Source organism: Atractosteus spatula, chromosome 11 (assembly GCF_055471065.1).
Source record: "Atractosteus spatula isolate fAtrSpa1 chromosome 11, fAtrSpa1.hap1, whole genome shotgun sequence".
Taxonomy (NCBI): Eukaryota; Metazoa; Chordata; class Actinopteri; order Semionotiformes; family Lepisosteidae; genus Atractosteus; species Atractosteus spatula.
Genome location: NC_142716.1, coordinates 48,613,560 through 48,637,485, shown reverse-complemented (window position 1 = coordinate 48,637,485; position 23,926 = coordinate 48,613,560). Strand labels below are relative to the sequence as shown.

At 45.4% G+C, this 23,926-nt stretch overlaps 1 protein-coding gene across 3 annotated transcripts in view; it reads left to right on the top strand.

The window, feature by feature from the left end:
- bptf (bromodomain PHD finger transcription factor) overlaps window positions 1-23,926 on the top strand; it is a 47,802-nt gene that overhangs the window by 137 nt on the left and 23,739 nt on the right. For all 3 annotated transcript variants that reach the window (XM_088927292.1, XM_088927290.1, XM_088927291.1), the window contains exons 1-8: window positions 1-479; window positions 5,769-6,591; window positions 11,376-11,596; window positions 18,281-18,505; window positions 19,131-19,358; window positions 22,073-22,267; window positions 22,680-22,867; window positions 23,311-23,666. The exon at window positions 1-479 is cut by the window's left edge and continues 137 nt beyond it. In XM_088927292.1, coding sequence (XP_088783418.1) covers window positions 1-479; window positions 5,769-6,591; window positions 11,376-11,596; window positions 18,281-18,505; window positions 19,131-19,358; window positions 22,073-22,267; window positions 22,680-22,867; window positions 23,311-23,666 — 2,715 coding nt within the window. The remainder of the gene's footprint in view (window positions 480-5,768; window positions 6,592-11,375; window positions 11,597-18,280; window positions 18,506-19,130; window positions 19,359-22,072; window positions 22,268-22,679; window positions 22,868-23,310; window positions 23,667-23,926) is intronic.

Genomic DNA, 23,926 nt, shown 5'->3' with positions numbered 1-23,926 from the left:
CTCGGGGCCGGTGCGCGGGCTCAGACCCCGGCGCGGGCTGGGCGCCAAGGGCCGAGGGGCGCCCGAGACCGACCTCGCGGCCCCGCGGCGGGGCGGCCACCACAGCTGCCGGGGCCGGAGGCGAGTCGGGCCGGCGGCGGCGGCGGCGGCGGCGGGGGGCCGGGGCAGAGGCAGGGCAGCGGGCAGGGGCCGGCGCAGCGCCGCCAGCGGCAGCGGTGGCAGCGGCGGCGCCGCCGGCGGCGGCAAGGTGGTCTACGACGACCATGAGAGCGACGACGACGAGGAGGAGGAGGAGGACGCCGTCAGCCTGCGCTCGGACGACGACGACTTCGTGGAAGAGGAGCCGGCGTCCGAGGACGAGGAGGAAGCGCTGGACGACGAGTCGGACTACCTGGAGGAAATAGGCGAGGACGACGACGATGCGAGCTACTGCACGGAGAGCAGCTTCAGGAGCCACAGTACGTACGGCAGCGCCCCAGGTAAAAGCTTCATTTTTTTTTTGTACCGGGCGAGAGGGGGAGAGGAGGAGGAGGAGGAGGAGAGGGGGGGGGAGAGATGGCGAAGCCAGCGAGGCGAGTCGCCGGGGTTTGATTTTCGCACGTTTATGGAGCAGAAACCGTGCAGGAAGCTGTATTGTTCAAAATGGAGAACGCACCCCGTCCGCCAGCAGGCCTCGGCTCGCCAGCACCGCGGCTCCCGGCTCAACTTTATCGATAGTTTAGTTGTTTTTTTTCCCCCCTCCATTTCCCGGGGGACCACGGCCTGATCTCGCGTAAATCGCACGAATTCTGCGCCCGAATCTTGACGTTAATGTTTCCACATCGTCGCCGTTTTTGTCGTGTTGTTGGGGTTTTTTTTTTGTGTTGTTGTTGTTGTCGTCGCCGTCCTCGTCCGTGGGAAGACTTGGGACTATAAAGGGACTTGAGCAGTTTCGGGGCGTTTGGAAATAATCGTTTTATTATTTTTATTAATATTATTATTATTATTGTTGAATTTTGTTGTTTTTTTTGCCAATTAAATAAACTCCAAAATGGGCCTCGAAGTACGGATTTGTTGGGGTGACGACGGGGGGGGACGGGACGGGACGGGACCTGTTTTTAAACAGAGGAAAGACGGGTGACAGCGGACCTCCGTAGCCGAGCAGAAGCCCCCTGACGGGAACTTTTACGGTTTGTGCACCGGCCTGCTGGCATTTGCAAAACCCGGGCTGCTCTTTCAGACGTCGCTGGCTCAGCCTCAGGAAAGGGGTACATGTGCAGGAGAGGTGTTACCTGCTGACCTGGGACCCCCCGGTGCCCTCCGTGTTTGACGCCGGAACACGCGGCCTGTGTTTTGAAAACAAGCGTGTCCGTCTCACCTGTCGGGGGGCGCCGTCACGGCGCAGCGTGGATGCAGATCTGCTGCTGGGGAAGACACGGGGCTGTCAGGGATGCTAAGGGGATCTTAACTTTTTTTTTTAATACACATTTTTATTATCCCTTTCTGACATCAAAACATTGATTCCAGAATACCAGATAAGAACATGCACGGAGAATTAATAAAACACCTTTTTTTTTTTACCAAGATGTTGCTCATTTTTATAATATACCTGCGTTTCTTAAGCTCTTCTGCTCAATTTTTTAAGGACTTGCACATTTATGTATACGTACAGCGACTTTATGCCCCCTTTTGTAAGGCATCGATGCTTTACACAAAAATGGAGAAAAAAACTGCTGTGGTGCAGTCGAAGTGATATTTTGTTTCTTTCCGCGGGAATAAATAATTTAGAAGGCACTAAGGGATTGTCTATGCTGCTAATAATCTTAAGCGTAAATGTGGGTAAAATGTATCTGTAAGATCTTCAGAGTGGAAGCTGAAATGATCTTTTTTGATGTGCAGAAATTACCAGCTTGGCAAGTTGAAAGAATGCAGAAGGGAACTGTAATTTCCCTACTGCTATGATTATATGTAAAAAAAAAATCACCATAAAATTCAGGAACCCAGTTATCTGTAATATTCGATTTTATTTTCTTTAATGCTCTGTGTATTAAGCACCACAGATTTATATAAATACCCCAGTTACAATGAACTTTCTACATTCGTGCCCTCTAAATGTATTTGTAGAAACTGAATAATTTCATTTACTAATCAGTTTTTTTTAACCACCTGTGTATTTGTGATTTGTATATCTTCCTCTTTTAGTTTTCTTTAATTTCTCTAAGATCAGGGCTTAATGTGGGTATCCTTGGGGTCTCTCAGTAAGAAGTCTCAGGCAGAGATGCCAGTAACGTTTCGGCAGTGTTGCTGTGAAATTGGCAGAAAAGGAAGATGCAGGAGGAAGTTAGCTGTGGCTTCTGGTCTTTGTCATTTATGGGTTTCCTCAGGTAAGAGGGCTCTTCCTGGATCTTGTACGCAGGCGAGCCGTGATTAAAACTGTTGTGAAGTCAGCGTAGTCATTCCTCATTTCTGCCCTGAACAGTTTTGCACAACAGATACCCGTCTTTCTGTCCTCTCTACCTGTATCCTGCCCTCTCGTAGTGCACACAGTATCTGTGTCCACACACTCTGCTCGCTGGGAGAGCCCTTTTCAAGGGCTGTACCTCCTTCTGCAGGGAGAAACCTGATTTAAAACCAGGCTGGCCTGACATTGATTCTGTAGATGAACATTAATAGGAGTGGGGCACAGAGAGACTTCGGCTTCAGGCATTTCCGTTGATGGACGTTTTTTCTCGATACCAGGTGGAATCCTTCAGGGGGATCCCTGCAAAAGGCTTTGAGAACCCCAGTTTGGGAAATGCAGCTTTGTAAAAGTACCTTCGCTCTGTGACAGAAACTTCAGGAAAGTTCCTGCAGCTCCTGCGATGCGCACAGGGGTGAAGGGTCACGGGAGTTTGGGACAAGCTGGCCAGCTGTGATGACGCCGATACCCCGCTTTCTTTCGAGAAGCAACTAGATTAGATAGTCATCTCACTTAGCTTCTAGCAGCCAAATGCCTAGTTTCCTCTCCCTTGCGACCTGTCTTTGTACGTCATCATTTTACTGAGACAAAAAGTAATTTTAAGAAGCACCCATGGCTCTCAGCTGGCGCTTTGTCTAAGAAGGGGGGTGACCGTCACTCCAGAAACTCTCCTTTTCAGCCCTTTTCAGTGTGCCCCTCTGTGAGTAAACTGAGGTACGTCTGCTGAAGTCATAATGAGTTCCACATAATGAGGAAAGAAAACCAGCCATTCATCCTTAAACACCCGAACAGCCTGCTTGCCTTACATAAAGTCAAGTAAAAGTTTAAAACAAAGATCAAGACGGAGATAATTTTATGCATACCGCACACAGTCGTAACCCTGTCATCTAATTTGTTATATAATTATAACTTTGGTTTCTTTGACCTGCGGAGTGCATGCATCCACAAGGAGATGGAGGTGTCAATGCATTTGGTTACCCGTGCACATGTGGTTGTCTGTGAGTACTGGGACATGAGTCGGGTTTGCACAGTGACCTGAGCTGCTCTAGAGCAGTAACTGTGTCGTCACAGAGCAATATTCTCTCTGGGATGGGATCTGGGTATTAATGGCTGAGCTGCTGTGGTACCGGACTTTCACTAACTGCTGTTTCATAACTCGGCCATCACCTATTCCTCTGGAAGCATGCGGGTGAAGCTCCCGGTTCCCTCTTGCTGGTGACGATGATGCATGATATTGCTGCCAGGCTGGTCCAGTCGCAGGTGCCCTTGTCTGCAGAGGGCAGCTCTGGGTCTAGGAGGTTCTGCCCTGGGGCCTGGGGGGGCCAGCATATCCTTAAAGAATAGGAAGGAGGCTGGCTGGCTTAGAGCACTGTGTACTTTTTCAGGTACAGGCACACAGGCACAAGTGATCTTTCTTCAAGACGGGAGGAGTAGAACTGAGGTGCTCGTTTGTTAAGATGTGCAGAAGCAGTTTGTTGAATGTTTTTTTTTCCCAAATCATTTGCAGGGGACAGTTTTCATGCGTGTGCCTAGATTACAGCGAAGAGAAGACGACTCGGGGAGCAGCAATTACATTCAATTTTGTTCCTCTTTATCTTGTCGTCTTTGAGGGCAGGTTTTTTGCTGAACTCCCGAAGATGCTGTTTTCACAGTAATTAGACTGCTTGTTTGCTAGAGCATTTGTCCCAACTTTTGCTTCAGTGCTCAAGTCCGCAGACAATAGGGGTGTTTTATTTTTTGGGGGGGAATGTGAAGAAACTTTGTCTACATTTCTCTTGTCACATACTCACAAGTGGCGTTTAGGAAAATGAATTCATCCCGAGCAGGCTTATGAATACACATTCGGTAAGAGGATTAATGTTTTGATTTTCCCCTAAACAATGAGATGATTCCTAAGAAACAGACTAATTTATCCCACTAGCCTTCACATTGGCTTGATCCAATGAGTTATTCTTGACACGTCCAACTCCTTTAACTTCTTAGCCGGACTGCTAGTTACTGTAACCCTTCTATGATCAATACTGTTGTTGGAGTCATGAATTGCCCGGTGCGTTGTTAACACAGTATACACTATCGGGATCACGAAACGTCACGGATGTATGGAGACATTGTTGTGGTCAAGCCTTTGAACAGCAGGTGAAGGATGTGGCATTTAACTGGGGAGCTTTGGTGTAAACATCAGATACGCTCTCTAGACAGTGGGCAGATCAGTACACCTCCCATCCTCGTTAGTATGCACTCAGACCACCCTTTAGGTATCATCTCCAAAACACAGCTGTTTGGACTGGAATTTGTACCACCAGATACTGCTCTGTAATCGGTGATTATTGAAATCACGGAAATCGGTGTACTATAGTCATTCCTTACCTACCTACATGTGTACTGCTTAATAGGCATCTGCTCTGCCCAGGCATTGAACGTCTACCTGTCTGCCCTTTTTTCACTTATTGTTTCTCGTGTATTTAGTGATTTAGTTTAGGATTTTCTTCATCCATTATTGTATGTTTTGTAGATGTTATGTAAGTCACCCCCGATGAGGCACCCCTAAATTATTAACCTTGGGGGAGACCAGTGAATCTATTGCAGGTGGTTCCCTACTAATCAAAAAAAAGGAAGCTAGAGAAATTAAAAACTTGAGGTTATGAGAAAGATTATATATACGTTCTTTATATATAATAGCGCATTAATTGGTCCGTACTTCACTTATTTGGTCACATTGAAAATCGCGTCATTGCATGCGCAGTTTCAGTTAAAGTTGCTTGTTTTTCTGAGTGTTGTAAGACAGTGAGGCTGTATTTGTTAGTTCTTATTTTGGATCTTCCTTGGGATCTTTGGATCCATGCGGTTTCCAAATAGCACATTTGAGTCAGGATCTTTGTATATGGAAACTGAAAGACTTGACCCATAATTTCCTACGTGTGTGTTAATTATGAGTGAATGCTTCCTTTTTGTCAAGTAAACCGTGTGTGGTGCTGAGACGTCAGCTTATTGTGGCTAGCACGGCGCAGGTCCTTTTCCCAGTGCAAACTTCTGCTGACAGCCCACGTTACCGGCTATCCAACCATAATTAATTGAAGCGGGGGGGGGGGGGTTTCATTCATTGGAGCCAAATTTAAACATGATGGTAGAACCTTGTTTTTTTCTTTAAGACTGTGAAACTTGGGGTTTGATTTCCAGAAGAATTGAGTATTTTATTTTTGTCCCTACCATCAGACTAGCAGGCCTCTGAGGTATTTTTTTTTTGCTCAGAAAGCTGAATAGTTTTTACAGGTAAAAACTATTGGTGTTCCCGATGGCTGTTCTCATGCTTTTGTTTTCCCCCCGACTGTAGGCAGGAGGAGGCCGCGGGTGCACCGGCCCCGCTCCCCGATTTTCGAGGAGAAGGAGGTCCCTCCCCTGGAGCTCCCCAAGTCCTCGGAGGACCTCATGGTGCCCAACGAGCAGCTCCTGAACGTGGCGGCCATTTACGAGGTGCTGAGGAACTTTGGCACGGTCCTGCGGCTGTCCCCCTTCCGCTTCGAGGACTTCTGCGCGGCGCTGGTGGGGCAGGAGCAGTGCACGCTGATCGCGGAGACGCACATCTCCCTGCTCAAGGCCATCCTGCGCGAGGAGGACACCTCCAACACCACCTTCGGCCCGGCCGACCTCAAGGACAGCGTCAACTCCACGCTGTACTTCATCGACGGCATGACGTGGCCCGAGGTGGTGCGGGTGTACTGCGAGAGCGACCGCGAGTACCACCACGTGCTGCCCTACCAGGAGGTGGAGGACTACCCCTACGGCCCCCTGGAGAGCAAGGTCAAGGTGCTGCAGTTCCTGGTGGACCAGTTCCTCACCACCAACATCGCCCGCGAGGAGCTCCTGTCCGAGGGCGTCATCCAGTACGACGACCACTGCCGCGTGTGCCACAAGCTGGGCGACCTGCTGTGCTGCGAGACCTGCTCGGCCGTGTACCACCTGGAGTGTGTGAAACCGCCCCTGGAGGAGGTGCCCGAGGACGAGTGGCAGTGCGAGATCTGCGTGGCGCACAAGGTGCAGGGCGTGACGGACTGCGTGGCCGAGAGCCAGAAGAGCAAGCCCTACGTGCGGCAGGAGCCCATCGGCTACGACCGGCACCGGCGGAAGTACTGGTTCCTCAACAGGAGGATCATTATGTAAGTAGGAGGCTATTCCATGGCTTAATTCCCCATCGGAGGAAAGCTGGGTTCTCGTTAACAGAGCACTTAATTAATCCAGTGTTTACACTACCTGAAGATGGTTTTAAGTGCTTATTCGCACAAAGTATTTTGAAGTTCTTCCTTTTCTCAACGAGAAACGCAGTCCTCACAGAGGTCCGCCACTTACTGGGCCCACCGTGCTTGTCTTGTTCAGGGGACGTGCTTTTTTCTTCTTTTTTGTTTGGTCTTCCAATAAAAGAAACCTCAGGGAAAGTGTACCTGGAGGAGTCACAGCCAGGTGCCTCGCAGTGGGCTGCGTCTCTTCCTAAAGCTGTTTGTGGTCTTGCTGGTCTCCGTGTTGATGGGACAAGTCTAGAACAATTGTGGCCTTAAATGCATTGCAAGTTGAATAAAGCAGACAGCTAAATTTAATCTCTTCTCCCCCCATGAAGTAAAAGCAGATTACTCGCATCTCTTGTGTTTGTTTCCCTTAACAGCCCCACGGTGGCAGGGAATGTAACTTCAGCTCCTAGTGTCCTGTTTCCCCTCTTATGTGAACCTCTGACATCATATGGGAGTTCGCCTCCAGACTTTCCTCTTAAAAGCCATCACCTCATAATTTTGTGCGTTTCTGCTTTGCCAAATTGCCTGTGGCTGCTCTCCTGTATTTAAAAAGGAATACTAAATATAGGTATGGGCACTCCTGCTTTAAACCGGCAATGCTCAATTCATTCTCTGTTTTTCGTCCCTTTTGGACTTTGAGTGGCTTCATGGAATCAATTATGGACATAATGGATGTAATTTTATTCTGCTGTTCCCAGGTCTTAGCTTTTGAGGATGTTAAGTTGCCTGTACTACCTGCAGGGCAGTGGCTGTCCAGGCCCAGGAGTGAGGAGCACTGGGCCAGGCTGACTGCCCATGGCGGTGTAGTTGACAAGTGGAAAGTCAGCTGTCTGGCTGCAAAGTTGAGGTTGAGTCTTTCACAGTGTAGGGACAATGCGCTCGTTTGCTCTGAGATGTCAGGGCTTTTCCCAAGTGACTTGCTTACCTCCTTCAGCTGCACCGGGTAAGTCGCAAAGCTGTAGCAAATTAAACTCCCATCAGTAGAGGTGAGAAAGAGGAAATTAAAGAAAAGGAAAATGGTGACTCAACCAATATACTTACAGAGACTTTATTTAAGACAAGGTTGTGAAACAGGACACGCTTTTGCGTTAACCTGTTGTTTAAAGCTTTGCAGTGGTCTTTGGCTTTTCTGTGCAGTTATGATTTTTTTATTTGGCTCATTAATAATGTATATTTTTGGTTTGGACATACATTTGTCATAGTGGTTTGCACAGAAAATCCCCAGTGTACGTACAACACAAAGGTAATGTTTAGACCAGTTAACAAATTATAGCACACATGATTATCTGGCTGTCAGAGTGGTTACTTTTCCTCTTAGCTGTTGTACCAGGGGAAGTATCTCCACCCCATTGTCTCCCTAGTGAGCCCTCTCTGCCCTGTGTAAATTGAAGAGGTCAGCAGGCCAATCATGTAATGCAGGGATCCTCAGAGTGTTTTCTGTAAACTCTGCCTTTAAGCAACTTAATTGAATTTATCTCTGGCAGCTCAGATTATGTCATTCTGCATCTGCTAGGTGAAGCAAAGATGTTAATTGAGCCAGCTGATGTGACGTTGTGTTTTTATTTGTAGCCATTTCATTCACCTGGGTTGTGAAAGTGTGAAAATTTAAGTGAATTCGTGTACACGGGTATAATGTTTGATGGGACATGTTTTGTGTTGCTTTGTAGGGGAGGAATTGTGGCCTCCTTACATAGGGTTGTCTGGAAAGTGTGTAGATCATAGGACTTTTTTACCATGTTATGCCAAAAAGTCACAATGTGTGATACAGATGTTCACACAATGATAATAAAGACTGTTATTTTTTTTTTACATTTTAACACATTGTACTACTGTCCGAGTTCCAGATATCATTGAGAAATATGTTTAGTGAAAACTATTTGTTGCATTTAGTGAAGCAGCAGGTAATCATGTTTCCATTACAGTGTGTGAATGCTTCTGACTGCAGCAGTACATACATAAAGGATAAGAAAAAATCTGCTGTATTCACATAGAGTGTACATTATCAACACTAAAAGTCCGGTTGTAGTACAATTGCAAAAAAATGCCAGGTTTTGCCAATCTCTTGGCATTTCCACAATTCTTTCGTAAATGTGATGTAAAAAACAACCTTGAAAAGACCAAAATGTGCCCATATTCTCAATTTAGAAAACTGGAAGGATTATTAATTATTGTTCTGGCCAAGACTGTGTAAAGCAGAATTCTGTGCCTTTTGTACATCATGTGGGAAAGTAGATAAAACTGAGAGTAACAAAGAATGGATTTTAAAAGAGACATTGCAGATAGTATTTAAAACACCTTTTTACTAAGTGTTCTTTAACATGTTTCGTACCTGCTGTGGGGAATGATTCTCCTGAAGTCTGAAACACAACCCGCTTGTGAGTGAGTCCGGTGGGATAGTCAGGGGACATCCCAGGGTTTGCCTTTTAGGATGTCATTGCAGCTCCTACAGCAAACACTCTTATCAGAAGTGCCTCACTGGAACTGGTCTGATGCCGAAAAGGAAAACATGCAATTTTAACAAACATCTCTGCCGATTCGTTTGGATGTCTCAGATTCCAATGTCATTTTCACCAAAACATTTGTGTTTAATTGCAAAGAATTTGAACCTTTTCTTACACTTATGGTAGTACATCCATCCATTTTATAACCACTGTATCCAGCACAAGGTCTTGAGGGAGCCGGAGCCTGTCCCAGCAAGCAGCGAGCGCAAGGTGGGGTACACCCTGGCCGGGGCACCTGTCTCTCTCAGGGCAGGCAGACACACGCACGCACATCAGGGCCAGTTTTCCCAGACGTCTGTGGACCTGCCAGTGTCTTTGGACTGTGGCAGGACACCCAGAGCATTCGGCAGAAACCCACTCAAACGCAGGGGGAACATGCAGACTCCACGCAGACAACACACCAGGGCCTGAGCTGAACCCAGGGAGGGAGCATTGGCCACCACTGCGCCATCATGCCGCCCTCTTGTCATAGTTTATAGTTCACTTGTTTTCTTTAAGCTGTGTGCAATCCATGACTCCAGTGTTTTTGTATTAACTGGGGGGAGTTGAAGTTTTAATGAACAGGTTTTTTTGGCTGAAAATATTTTCAGGTTAAATTTGGAGGCAGTAGGGATCGGGAGTCATTTTCCCATGGAATGTCACTCCTTGTGAGTCGGGGAATGAGCCAATTCTTGATGCAGCTCTTGGGGGTACCTTCTGTCAAGTCCCGTGTTACTTAGACATAGTAGGTGAAAGACTTTGTGCAAGTAAGTCGTATACACACACCGCAGCCTCAGTCACAAAACGTGTTTTGTTTTATTTATGATGAGGCCTTGATATGTGCTTCGGTCAGCAGTTTCTGTGGAATGAAAGATTTTCAAAGTTTTTTTTCTTGGAAGTAGATGCTCTGTTTTTCAGTTGCTTCATCCGATATCCGGGCTTCCGACAAGTCACAAGTGGTGCTGTTTTCTGGACTGGAACTGCAGTATTATCTTATTCTGGGCTGTTATAAGGGAGTGGCAATGCACAGTATTCTGTGATTCTAGAAACGCACGTGATCTCCTTCTCTCCCTTTTAAGCTGGAGTGTGTTTGTCACTGCCGAGAGTATTCTCCTGCTTTACTGTCAGTTGAACGGTGTTACAGAGGAGGTGATAGACCATCTTCACCGAGGTGTGTGAGCGATTGCTACAGCTTTCCCTCTATATGGGGCCTTGCTGCCAAAGCTATTGAAAATCTCTGAGTAGAAAAATCTTACAGCAGCACATCTTGGTTGCCGCAGCATTGGGAGATGCTTTGCTGTACTTCATTCCATGGCGAAGGAGAAGAGTTAATTGCACATTTATTGAACTGATTTCAAATTGCATAATAGTTTGTCTTCATGCATTCCAGAGGCTCTCCGCTGCACTGTCTTGTGGAAACTTGTGCAAACAGTTCCTCGTCGTCTTAGTGAAATTTTGAAACAAATGCCTTATCGTCTGTTTGTTTTTAAGTATATTTTGTTTGTTTGTTTGTTTGTTTGTTTGTTTGTTTGTTTGTTTGTTTGTTTGTTGGTGAAACAATTATCTTATTTTTTTTCCTGAGGGTTCTGTGAACGTCACAGTTGAAAATGGGTGAAATGGTCAGAGGTGCTGTAAAGGTCTTCACTTATTAATGCATCTGTAAGAAAACTAGTGAGAGGCAAAACATTTGCATATCATTTCTACTTCTGAAATTGGGAGGCTGTGGTTGCCTTTTTATATAAACCTCCTGTACTCGCTATGCTTACTAGCTGCTGGATGACAGCCATAGTGACTATACAGGGCTTAGTATGAGGAATATAAATGAGATTTAACGAAATTGTCAGAAGTGGTCATTTCTTTCCTTTCAGTCCAACAGGAGTGTTTGAAGGCTTTGGTCCTGCTGTTAGTTGTATTTCTGTCATTTCAAAAGGTAACATTGGAAACCTGTAGTGTCATTCATGACTCAATGGGTTGCATTTTTTTTACAAGAAATTTTGAATAAATTTTTATCGTGTGTATGACTGTCAAGATACTCTTCGACAACAGCATTTCTGTCCATCTTCATGATGTGCTTGATGGGTCGGTGTGATAACCTCTCTCTGAAAAGGCATATGTCACATTTAAAGGGTTTCTTTTTTTTGTATTTCGTTGCACTAATTGTGGGTTTGCTCTCTCCAGTGAAGAAGACGGTGAACATGAGAATAAGAAGATATGGTACTACAGCACAAAGGTCCAGTTAGCAGAACTGATTGACTGTCTAGATAAGGACTACTGGGAGAGCGAACTGTGCAGGACTCTCGAGGAGATGAGAGAGGAAATACACACTCACATGGACATAACGGAAGATCTCACCAACAAAGCCAGGGGCAATAACAAGTCTTTTCTGGCTGCAGCTAACGGTAAGAGGGTTCTCTTTAATCCTTTGAGTGGATGGCTGGGAGACTGCAGATCACCTCGGTTTGGCACCAGTAGAAAAGTCGGGAAAGGAGGATGTTTTGTGTGGAAGTGATTCGCTTGCGTTTCCTCGGCCCCTGTTGTAGAAAAGGTCTTGGTCTCAGCACGTGGTTGTTTCTCCCCCAGATGCTTCAACGTTTTTATTTCAGTTATTTAAAGATTAAAAATGATTTTTTTTTAACGAATGAAGATTTATCATCCACCTTAGTATGTTGACCAGGGAGACTGTGTGGAAGCGACTGGTTTTTAGATGAAATGTTAAACCAGCACCTGTCTGCATGATCTTTAAAGCTCTCCTGGCACTGCTCATGAGTTAGGCTTTAACCCCAGTGCCTCAGGTAAATTTCACTTTGCTGTCACTGTACTTCTAAAGAACCCTAATTTAAGATTGGTACTGTTATGAGGTGTAGTTTTTTTTTGTTGCTCTTATAAACCATTGGAGGAATTGCTAAAAAATGATCTTGCAAGTTGTGAGAATGAAGAAAGATTACCATGACCTATGCAGGGCTCTCTTTGAGAATTCCCACATAGAGAAGACTTTTCCGTTTTGGTAAACCGTTTGGATCATTTTCCAAGGCGGTAATAAATTCTGAGACAAAAATGGTGTCACTCCAGACTATGACAAAGCTATGCCCTTTCTATAAATTATAAAGCTAGCATTAATGGGCATGAGTTTTCTTTATATATTCACGTTTTCTCACTCAGGAAAAGGAATAAGATTTCAGTTGCATAACATTGTGCGACTGTTTCACAAGCTGTTGACGAGCGAGAAGCTAATGCTGGGGATTCCGTGCTGGTTACCCCCTTTTACAGAGTAATATTAACGTAAATTAAAGTGAAGACAGTTTGGAGATAAAGTTTTCTAGTTTTCTGTTTAATCAATGTAATATGTACAAGAAACTTCGCACAGAAAGGCAGAAATGAAAAGTTATTCATCTTCTCTCCCTGGTGAGCAATTGGGAGTCTTCTGTCTGTCCTGGCCTACTCATTCCGAATTTTAAATTTTAAAACGCGTCCGTCACAAGCTGACTATTGTGCATCTCAGGATGAGACTTGAGTGATGGCAGCTGTTATGTGCAATAATTGGGCTTTGCTATTTCTGTGCTATCATACACCTTGGCGAACATTTATAATGGATGTCATTCCCGAAAGGAGATATGGCAGCGGTGGTTTTTCTGCTGCTGTGTGCTCAGAATCCCCAAGGACCTCCTTTGCCGAGGAGGAGGCTGCTGTTCAGCATTTCAAAAGCGCTCTGTTATTTTTCCAAGCCGTGCTACTTCTAATTTTTTTTACCGGCTTTGTCTCTTGTGATGCGGTCCTTGGCGATGTGTAAAATTGGTTAAAAAAACCCCCCGCAAAATTGACACCCCTGAATCGGGCACCTGTTTTTCCTTTTACCGAGCTCACGGAATGTTTATATATTTCCTCTCATACTTTTTTTTAATTAGGCACATGACAACCTTTACAAAAGTTTCCACTTCTAATGCTGGATAATTGATTTTAACATTTGATTTCAGCACGTGCATTTATTGCAGACTTAAGTTTTTTGTCTCTTAATTTTCCTCGTCTTGTTGAGAGCTTCTTGCTTATTTTGTAGCAATTTTCTTCTTTGGCAGAAAACCTGACAGTGTTGGCAGAACTTGTTTGTTTTCGTTCAGCTTCAGTTTCTTGCTTGCTTTTCAATCGCAAAGGAGCAGATGTGCAAGGATGTGCTCTCTGTTTGTGTAAAAATCTGCGCGGACAGGATGTGGCCTTAGGTAGTGTTGCCCTGTACAGGCACACAGTTGACGCACAGAGTTGTGCCGTGCTTGGGGTGCGGTACCAATGAAGCAAGTTTGTTACGGTCTCAGCCGCCTCTGTGAATGGAAGTCTGTTTCTGTGCTTTGGCACGTTGGACACTGGGCACTCATCCAGGGAGCTTCTGTAAGACAGGCGGAGAATAGGGATGATGGAGTGAATGGCTCAGAGGCCTCCTGCAAGAGCAGTGTGCTCAGCGCGGAGCTCTTTGAAAATCTCCCTCTGCTGTACCCCGTGTGCAAGCATGACCTCAATGGCACAGATGGTCAAGCCCCCACCCTCCCATTCAGATACAATGGCCTCTGCTAGGTGTTTGTATACCTCTTGAGGGTCATGGCTTTCCAAAACGGGCAAATTAATTTGCCGACGAGGAAGAAGCTTATTTCATGCCGTTCACTCATTAAGGTGACATGAAAACGAACTCTAGAGCTTTAAAGAACCAACAGCAGAAGACCTCTCTGACGCTAAGCAAGGCCTGGGGTTATCCAAGAAAATCAAGGTTGGTGCTGGAAATTGTGGTGTCTCTCTTCCCTCTGGGCCATTTCCAGACCAGTGCCTTGCTATGATGACTAAAGCACACTGCTATAGGAGGTGCTGTCCTAAGGATGAGTTGTTGAAGAGGTCCTCACTATGTGGTTGTTAAAGATCCTATGGCTGTTTTTAGGAGCAGGGTGTTAAACCCAGTGTCCTGATGAAATTCCACTTTGGGCTTACACTGTCAGGCGTTCCTCAAGTCCCCCTTAATTTCTTTAATGAAACAGCTTTTCGCTTCTCTGTCTGGCCTGTTCTGTTGCGGTGCTGTGCATCGCCCAGGTAGGTGCTGCACTTCAGTGATGTATGAAATGGGCTCCCTCCTCCGTGTGAAGTGCTTTGGGATCCTTGGGATGAAAGGTTAATTCCTAGGAATTCTTCTTCTTGAAGGAATGAGAATCCCAAGCCTAGGTGAAGTGTGAAACCCCCAGAGACAGCAGCGTCTTAGCCGTTTCGCTTTGAAAAACCAGTCTGGTTTATTTGGAATGGATCTTAAAACCCATTACTAAAAGTTTTATTGTCTTTGGAAAAGCTTGCTGTGGGTGAACTGAAAACCTGCCAGAGCTTCTGTGTCATAAGGGATTAAAATGGTGAAAGTCTGAAGTCCCATGAGACGCCTCAGTGTATATTTTTTGTAACTGCAAAGTGAGTTTTTTTAATGACACCCTGACAGTGACTATGGGAAGTGTTGTCCAATGTTCACTTGTCTTTACTGAATTTAGCTTTTCAAGTTGTCACCTTACACACAGAAAGAGCTGACAAGTTTACAATCACGTTTCTCTAATACCTTTTATTGTGTTTGTTACATTTATAGATTGAAATATAGCTTCAAAGACGGCTTAAGTGCAGTGTTTTGCTGTGCTAAGGTTAAGACCATCTGAAACATAATTGATTCTTGGGTTTTGGCATGAGCAGGTTATGAAAACTGATGTATTCCTGGCAGGTCCCCAGCTATGACATACTGAGAGAACATATGCACATTTGGAAAAAATGTAATCGATGCAGTGACGCCATATAAAATGGTCTCTGTTGCCTGTATGTGGGCACAAATAAAGGAAAATTGTCTGTGTAGTTGTACGCTGTACATTGTAAACTGATAAGTAGTAAAGATAATGGAATTTACGCAAAATGAGTTGTTTGCCAAAATCTGTCCACTTGAAGAATTAATGATTTTAGGTCTTTTTTGTAGCAATTAGTTATTGCTCAGTGCACAGTACTTTGAAGTGATACATGCTCAAATCATGGGAGCTGTTCATAATTGATTAATTCTTCCATTTTAGATTTCTTCCCCAACACCAGCAACAATAGGTAGAAATCGAGGTTGCCTGCATTGGAAAACAAAATCAGCTTTCAGTTGTTTTTTTAACACATCAGTGTACTTCTTGAACAGAAAAAGTATTTGCCCCCTTGTTGATTTCCTCTGTTATTGCAAGTTTTTGACACTGAGTGTTTTCAGGTCTTCAACCAAAATCTATTATTAGATAAAGGGAACCTGAGTGAAAAACACCTTTTAACTTATTTCATTTATTTAATTAAAAAAGTTATCCAACACCAACTGGCACTGTGTGAAAAAGTTATTGTTCCCTTAGTTAAATCAGCCCAATTAAAGGGGTAATTTAGAGTCAGCTGATTGAATACAGCCAGGCTTGATTAAAGCCAGCCCCGCTCAATATAAACCTCACTTATTTTGACCCCAAGTTACCAGCACAAAGATTCAACAAGCACATTATGCAACGACCAAAGGAAATTCCTGAAGAGATCCGAAAAAAGTTGTTGATATCTATCAGTGTGGAAAGGGTTACAAAGCCATTTCTAAGGCTCTGGGACTCCACCGAACCACACAGAGAGAGCCATCATCTCCAAATGGAGGTCACTTGGAAGAGTAGTGAATCTTCCCAGGAGTGGCCAGCCTGCCAAAATTTCTCCAGAGGCGCAGCGTAAAATCATCCTGGAAGTCACAAAGGATCCTAAAAAAACATCCAAAGAACTGCAGGCTTCTCTTGCCTCAGCTAAGGTCAGTGCTCGTGACTCCGCAATCAGAAAGAGACTGGGCAAGAATGGGCTTCATGGGAAAGTAGCAAGGCGGAAACCCCAGCTTACCGAGAAGAACATAAATGCTTGTCTCTCATTTGCCAAGAAGCACCTGGATGATCCCCAAGCCTTGTGGGAGAATCTTCTATGGACAGATGAGTCAAAATGGAACTTTTTGGACGACATGGGTCCCATTATGTCTGGCATAAATCAAACAGTATTCCACAGTAAGAACATCATACCAACAGTCAAAGGGGGTGGTAGTGTGATGGAGTGGGGATGCTTTGCTGCCTCAGGACCTGGACGACTTGCCATAATTGAAGGAACCATGAATTCTGCTCTGTATCAGAAAATTCTTAAGGTCCGGCCATCCATCTGTGAGCTGAAGCTGAAGCGTAGCTGGGTCGTGCAGCAAGACAATGATCCAAAACACAAAAGCAAGTCCGCATCAGAATGGCTGAAAAGAAGCAAAAGGAAAGTTTTGGAGTGGCCTAGTCCAAGTCCAGACCTAAACCTCATCGAGATGCTGTGGCGGGACCTGAAACGAGCAGTTCATGCTGGAAAACCTGCACATGCTTCTGAATTCAAGCAGTTCTGTGAGGAAGAGCGGGCTCCAATTCCTCCACAGCGATGTGAACAAATTATAGGAAGCATTTGGTTGCAGTCGTTGCAGCTAAAGGTGGCACAACCGGTTATTAAGAGTAATAGCTCAGTTGGAGAACTTTGTTTATGAAATAATAATAAATAAGTGTTGCTTGTTCACTCAGGTTCCCTTTATCTAATACTTCATTTTGTGTAAAGATCTGAAAACTGACAGTGTGACAAATATGCAATAATAGAGGAAATCAGGAAGGGGGTAAATTCTTTTTCATGGCAATACTTTTTTTGGTACATGCCTTTGCGTGTTTTAAATGCTTTTAACATTTTTTTTGGTGTCAGATTTTCATTTTACATAGCCGTGTTGCATTAGACCATTCAGAGGCTTTTATATCTGAAAGACGTCAAGCTGTTTGACTCAACAAATCTGTAATTATGGAATTAAGGAGCTGTATTGGCCCTTCTAAAAGGCTGACTTAAGTATAAACTGTAAAATTAAATAATTTTTCCCCATTACCAACTGCAGGATGTCTTATCCCAGATTCCCAGGAGCTCAGTAGTTGTTTGGTGTTCAACAGTGTTAATTGTTACAGAAGCCAGTTCCCCACAGACTATGCAGTTTATTTTCCTGGGTTATTTTTAGTTCAGAATCTAGAAAAAATCCTACGATAGCTTTTTAACTGGTGGCAATTAAATTTTCTTACTGGTTTTCTATATAAGTAATACATTTGACAGATTTTAAGGTTGAAACACTTTGTCCCATAGAAAAATAATGGAACCTCTCCAGTAGCTGTTTTTGTCATCTCTTAAAAACTGCACAGTTACCTTGTAGATGTGCATGCTTTTTTTAATCAGTGATGTGGTTTTGGGATAATAGGAAGATAGATATCATAACAAAGCATGTGTACACTGCTGTTACTAGAAATGTGCAGTGTCTCCGGTCGGGGGTGAGGCAGGGCTGGTGATGTCTAGAATGCTGACCGAACTCCCATGAGCCGTTTTAGTTTGCACATAATGAAGTGATGTGGCTGTTTTCATGACTCTGCCACTACTGATTAAGACAACTGTTAATGCCGATTAAATTATAGCAGCTACTTGTGTTATAACCTGGGTTCAGACTACCGAGTTCAGATGTGTGCAGAATCAAGACCCAGATCTGTCGCCTAAGTTTATTAATTCATTCTGAGTTCTGTCACCAGCTGGCGGAGGATGGAGCAGGGGGGAGAACATACTGAGCCCATGTGTGATTTAATTCACTACAGCCTTGCAAAGACTAACCAGCATTGGATACGGGTTTCTTAAAAGATCGTTTTCTGTCCTTTCTGAATTTTGTTTTGATTATTTTGAAGAAGCCACAAGAAACATCCCATGAAACATGCTAATGAAAAGTAACCGTTTCAAGGGTCTTCCGTAGGTGAAGTGTCCTGCTTTCTTGCTGTGTGACAAAGGCGCTTCCAGCCCTTATGAGATCGACCCTGTGTGTTGCTGCCCCCTGTCTTTCGCACATGTTCTGTTGAACTACGTTAACAAACAGGGGGAGATGTCCCCTAGTGCAGCGGTGCCTGTCGTTTGGCCATGCCCTGCTCCTGGCCTGATGAGCGCCGGTATGGAGCAGGCCCCGGAGCCGGAGCAGTGGCTGGCCTGTGACACCTGTTCTTCCTGCTCTCCCGCAGAAGAGATTCTGGAGCGGCTGAAGTCCAAGCAGGAGGCGGAGCTGGAGGACGTGAAGAGGAAGGCAGCGGAGGAGGCCGGGAAGACGAGGCGGGATGTGGGCGCCGAGGGGCAGCCCGACCCAGAGAAGAACGAGCAGCGGGATTCAACCGCAGACAAAGAGCCCGAACCGGAAAGGGAGCAGAAACTGACGGAGGGCCAGTCTAGGGAAGAGGCGGCGGAGACGGGTAAGGCAGGCGTAGCGTTTCTCTCCTGTGTTGCTCCTTGGGACAGGCCATTCACTGCACTCCATTATGAGGTCACGCGGGACTGCGTGTTTTGCAAACCCTACGGACACATATGGGGCGTCTTTAATTTTCCAGGTGGGTTATGATTGAACTCGCAGTTTCCTGCCTTAACTGAAGGTACGGGGTGTCTCTAAAGCTATGACTTCCTTTTGGCTGATTTTTTTGTGTTGCCTAGAAAAGTAAATCTGATCAGTGCATGAAAAATTGGCATCTTTACTCAATGCGGTCACATGGTGCAGCCTATGTTCGGGTTTAAATAAAACTTTTTTCAGAGGAGTCCTGCCCTGTTATTGGTTAACTGAATCAGCACTAGTTGCGTTACTGTTTTCTGTAATGATAAGACTTTATTATTATTAAACGTCAATCAGCTTTAAAAATGCAACGTGCTTATCTCTTTTGGTAACTCAGCATACAGAGAACTAAGAATATGGGAGGTATATCTACACACTCAGTCAAAGCAGTGCTGCTTTCCACTTGAATACATAGCTCCTTGTCGATTAGAGGACTTTGAGGGGAGACCACATCTTTGAGAAGAAAAGTTCTCGTGTTGTGCATTTCACTGTAGCAACAGCACCACCTGGTGGAGAGGAGGGCTGCAGGTCTGAAGCGTCCAGGCCTGATTCTCCTGTTCCAGACAGCACAGCTCTCCAGAGAGAACACCACCACCCTGAGGAAGAGAGGAGCTCAGATGGCACCCAAACAGCCCTCCCTCAGTGCAGCGAGACATGTGAAGAGGGGTCAGCCAACAAGGAGGTTCAGCCAGAGGCCCAAGGTACTGGCTGCAGCAACTTCTGTGAGCTCCTGTCCTGCAGTGTTCCAGACACGGTGCTGCGTCTTTGATCGCTTGTGTATGTGAACATGGATTGCAGAGTGCGCATCTCAGCTGTAGTGTAGGATTTGGTGGATAATTTTTTTTCGTTCCATTTGCACCTCCCGTAAAAGCAAAACATTAAGACGTGACATCAGCCAACATGTCTTATTACCCATCTCTTGCTTTTTGTGATTTTATTTTTGAAGATGATAGTTTTGTAACTGTGATTAACCACAGGTGTGCATTCCGAAAATGCACCCATTGTTTCAGGAAACATGTTTTGTTGGTGGTACTGCGTGCTGCTCATTTATTGAGATAAACGGGGCAGGGAAGGTAGTAGGCAGGGGGCAGGGAAGGCACGGGGCAGGGAAGGTAGTAGTCTTAAGGTGAGAACTAGTTTGCCAGTTAAAAGGGTTCATTGTGCACAGGTCATACTTCTTCACCCTGCACGACAAATCTCAATTTACAGTTGTGACATCAAAGAACTTCCCTCATGTTTCACCAAGTGTCTGAGCCTCGGGAAAGCAAATGGTCTCAAGGCGAGAACCCGCACGTAGACTGCTTGTAGGCGTACAGTCTTGGAGTTGATGCACCAGGTGTGATCTGTTCGCTTCCAGATGAATGCAGTGTAGTCATGTTGTGAACAACAATGGTTTCCTGTTATGTTTCTTGCAAATTTACATGACTGACCCTTTGTTGAACCATCTGTATCTGTTTGAGGTGATGGTTTTACTGTCCCTGTTCTGGGTTTCAGCATTCAGCTTAACAGAGTACTGTACATATAGTTTTGCATTTTGTTTATAGTTTACCGCTTGTTTATGGATTACAACTGGTTGTTCTGTAGATATTCTTACAGAGTCCTAACAGGCTGGATCAGCAGTGAAAGAAACTTAATACGTAGTTTACATCGGCTTTTTAAGTGGAATTTAAAAGTCTATTATTTCTCTTTTCCGATGGCAGTCATTTGTTTAAATGCGCCTCCTGGGGAAAAAAAAGACTGTGCTCCCACAAAACCAGTTTCAGCAACTGTAGCACATTGCTGCCTGTGTCTGTGTTGTTATCCTCTGCTGTGTATTGCGTTGGGCTTCGGTTCTGATGAAGAGCCAGTACAGAGAGCAGTAGCACTAATAGTAGGAGAGTGAGGAGAAAAGGTGGCTTTTGTTGGCCAGACATGTTCCTTTTTATAACTGGTTGACATGAAATTGAGCTTAATGTGAAACTTTGATTTGTTTTAAACCTTGGTCTAAGCAGTCGTTAGCCACAGCAGGTGGCCGAAAGAGTACTGGGTGCTCCTAAGGACAGGTAGGAATCTTGTTCCTTTGCAGGAATCTTTGAATCTTTCCTTTGCAGAAGCAACAGGTCAGTCCACTTGCATCCTGCAGAACTCCACCCTGTGTCTCTTTCAGCTAGTGTTGGTGCCAGTAGAATGTCCCTAAGAAAAATACCTGTTGGCAGCAGTGCTGTGCATGTTGCTTTTCATTAACGTTGTTTAAATTTTGCGTGGTGTACATATATTTAAAAGACGTGTTTGTGCTTTTAATATTTAAGCCAGTTTTCACAATTTTTGTCATTTCGGTTGCGTACTATTTTTACGTGGGTTCTGGAGTCTTAATTGCTTTTTGTAATGACTGATTGCTGCACGCACTGCTTTTGGGCTGTCTCGTTGTTGCAGAATTATATTTGTCTGTTATTCTGCTTGCACGCAGCGTCCTTGCTGTATGTCTGTGTGGGTCACAGAGCCCTGTGACTGTGCTTTGTTTCCTCGGTATAATCATTATTAACTGTGAAAACTAGCACTTGAAGAACCAGGTCTAGATTGTGGCTACTGAGGCTCTTTCTCAGACAGCCAACCAGTTGATTTGTGATTAACTTTTTTAAACCTCTGTTGACATAACATGATACATATTACTTCTTTATATGAATACTTATAGGTGTACTTAATTTAATTTAATTAAAATATGCGATTGCTTATAAGCTTTTAAAAACTTAATTGCTTCTTTTCTGACTGCACGTTTGTAAGATCTTTTGGGCGCATACTGAGACAGTGTGTGTACCCACCATGTTACGGTTTATTGTGAGTTTGTCTTTCATTTTCTGCTACTTGGCTTGATTAACTGCGTGTTTGTTTTCTGTTTTCTAGATTAGCTGCCTCTTTTGTGATATGCTAATTACAAATACTGTAATAGTTTGAGATTACACTGGAAGAGAGTGAATGAAGTGCAGGCGTTTTTTTGCCAACAGGGGGAGCGCTTGTCTGTGAAAACGTTTCATTTGTGTCTGACTTGAAATAAGATATTTTTCTTTTCTTCACGTCCTAAAAAAATAATAACACATCTGTTTGGACATGCAAGCAGATTAGTACCATTGAAATTGAAAGTTTGCTGTTTCACAAGTCATGTCAGTATCTTCATTGGTTTTTACATTTCAAAACCAAAGAGATCTTGCAAGTTTTAGGACCTGTGCTTTGTTTAGAAGTCAGTTTTTTTTGACACCCTGGTTGCTGTTTGATTAATTCGGGGAGTAAAAGCCATTCAGATGTGCTGCATAACTCTTGAATGGATTAACCCCTGTGTCTGAACCTGCCCATGTGCACACCAGTAAAAGATTGTTCTGCCACGTGGTACATGAGATGCGCTGCATGTGAAATCAGTTTGTTACAGTGCAGTAGGTCGCAACACTGTTTGTGTCTTGTGCAGATAAGCCAGCGGACTCCAGCTCCCGGAACGATGAGGGCACAGCGGCCCCCAGCCAGCCCCCCTCCCAGGCTGGGGACGAGAACAGCAACAGCAGCCTCACCTCCTCCTCTGAGCCCCTGGCCTCCAGGGGCCCCGAAGAGCCGGACAGTGCAGACAAATCCTCCCAGTCTTCCGTCACGAGCCTGGAGGAAACGGGTGCGTCCCTTTTTTTTTTCTTCTTTTCAACGAACACTGGGGTGACTCGATGAAATAGGCGTGTGTTTGTCTGCGTGCAGAACGGGGTTCTGTAGAAAGTCTGACCTGAAACCATCTGATCTGCGCATTCGTCTTAGAAAACCACTTTTTTGGCAGTGAATAGGTGAACTCGGCATGAATGATTTGTTTCCTGTACAGCAAAGTTTGTATTAATAAGGTTTTAGCCCATATATGTGCAAGTCTTTAATAACTACTCAAATGCGTTTGTGTGTTTGCGTGCATATATCTTGCTAAGTTGCATATTTACTTTGGCCAGAGTCAGCAGTCTCCTTTACAAAATCTAAGCATGCTGGTTCAGTAGGTTCTCCCTCACCTCATGTAAGTTGACCCGCGGCGGTCCTGCTCCTGACAGGTGACGGCAAGGCGGACAAGCCGACCGGAGAGGGCGGCGACGGCGCCGGCGCGGGCCGGGGCACGCCGGGCTCCACGCGCATGGTGACACGGTTACGCAACCCCGAGAGCAAGCTCAGCCAGCTCAAGAGCCAGCAGGTCGCCGCCGCCGCGCACGAGGCAAACAAGTACTACAAGGAGGGCAAGGAGGTGAGCCGGGGGCCGGGCTGTGCTGTCACAGGCCTGGACCGTCCCGTCCAAGCACTGCTGTCGTGCTTGCTCGTTTCCGTCTCCCGTGAGCGTGTCGTCGAGGGCTGCGCGCTCCAATCACGCTGGTTTCCGTAGTTTACCTACCTGAATTCTTAGGTTTTTTTCCCCCTTCACAGCCGCATGTAGTTCCTGTAAATGAAAGTCTTTGTCTATTAAAAATAAAGGTTTTTTCCGGACATCTCTGCGAAACCTTTATTTGTAACCCTGCGCGAATAGACTTGGTCTTCTGTCCCGTTCTGATCAGATTTAGTTTTTCGTTGGTTTAGGACCGCATTTTGTCGCGTAAGGATATTATCCAGGGTAAAAGCCTGCGAAAATGCTGGCTGAAGCGTTGGCGCCTCCCCTGCATGCTCATAGTTCTGTGCCATGAATCCCCCCCCCAGGTCCTCGTCGTCAACTCCCAAGGGGAGGTCTCTCGCCTGAGCACCAGGAAGGAGATCGTCATGAAGGGAAATCTCAGCAATTACTTCAAACTGGGCCAGGAGGGCAAGTACCGGGTCTACCACAACCAGTACAGCACCAACGCCCTGGCCCTGAACAAGCACCAGCACCGCGAGGACCACGACAAGCGGCGGCATCTCTCCCACAAGCTCTGCATGACGCCCGCCGGCGACTTCAAGTGGAACGGCTCCGTCCACGGCTCCAAAGTGCTGACCATCTCCACGCTCAGGCTGACCATCATCCAGCTGGAGAACAACATTCCCGCACCCTTCCTGCACCCGAACTGGGCGTCCCACAGGTAACGGCCAGCGTGCAGGCGCCCTTCCTTGCCTTGCCTTCCCTTGTAGTTTTAGAATACCAGGCCTCGGGATTTCGGGGGCACTTTTAAACCCGTTGTCTTGGACTCCTCAGTTGAAGAGGAATGGTGTCGCCAGGAGAGGAATGGTGTCCTCGGTTTCCAGTTTTGAATGTAGGAAGAAAGGTGTCGCTCATAAAATGCTACCCCAAAGGCCGTATGAAACCCTCCGGGCAAAAATGAAAGGCTGTCTGTCATTGCCA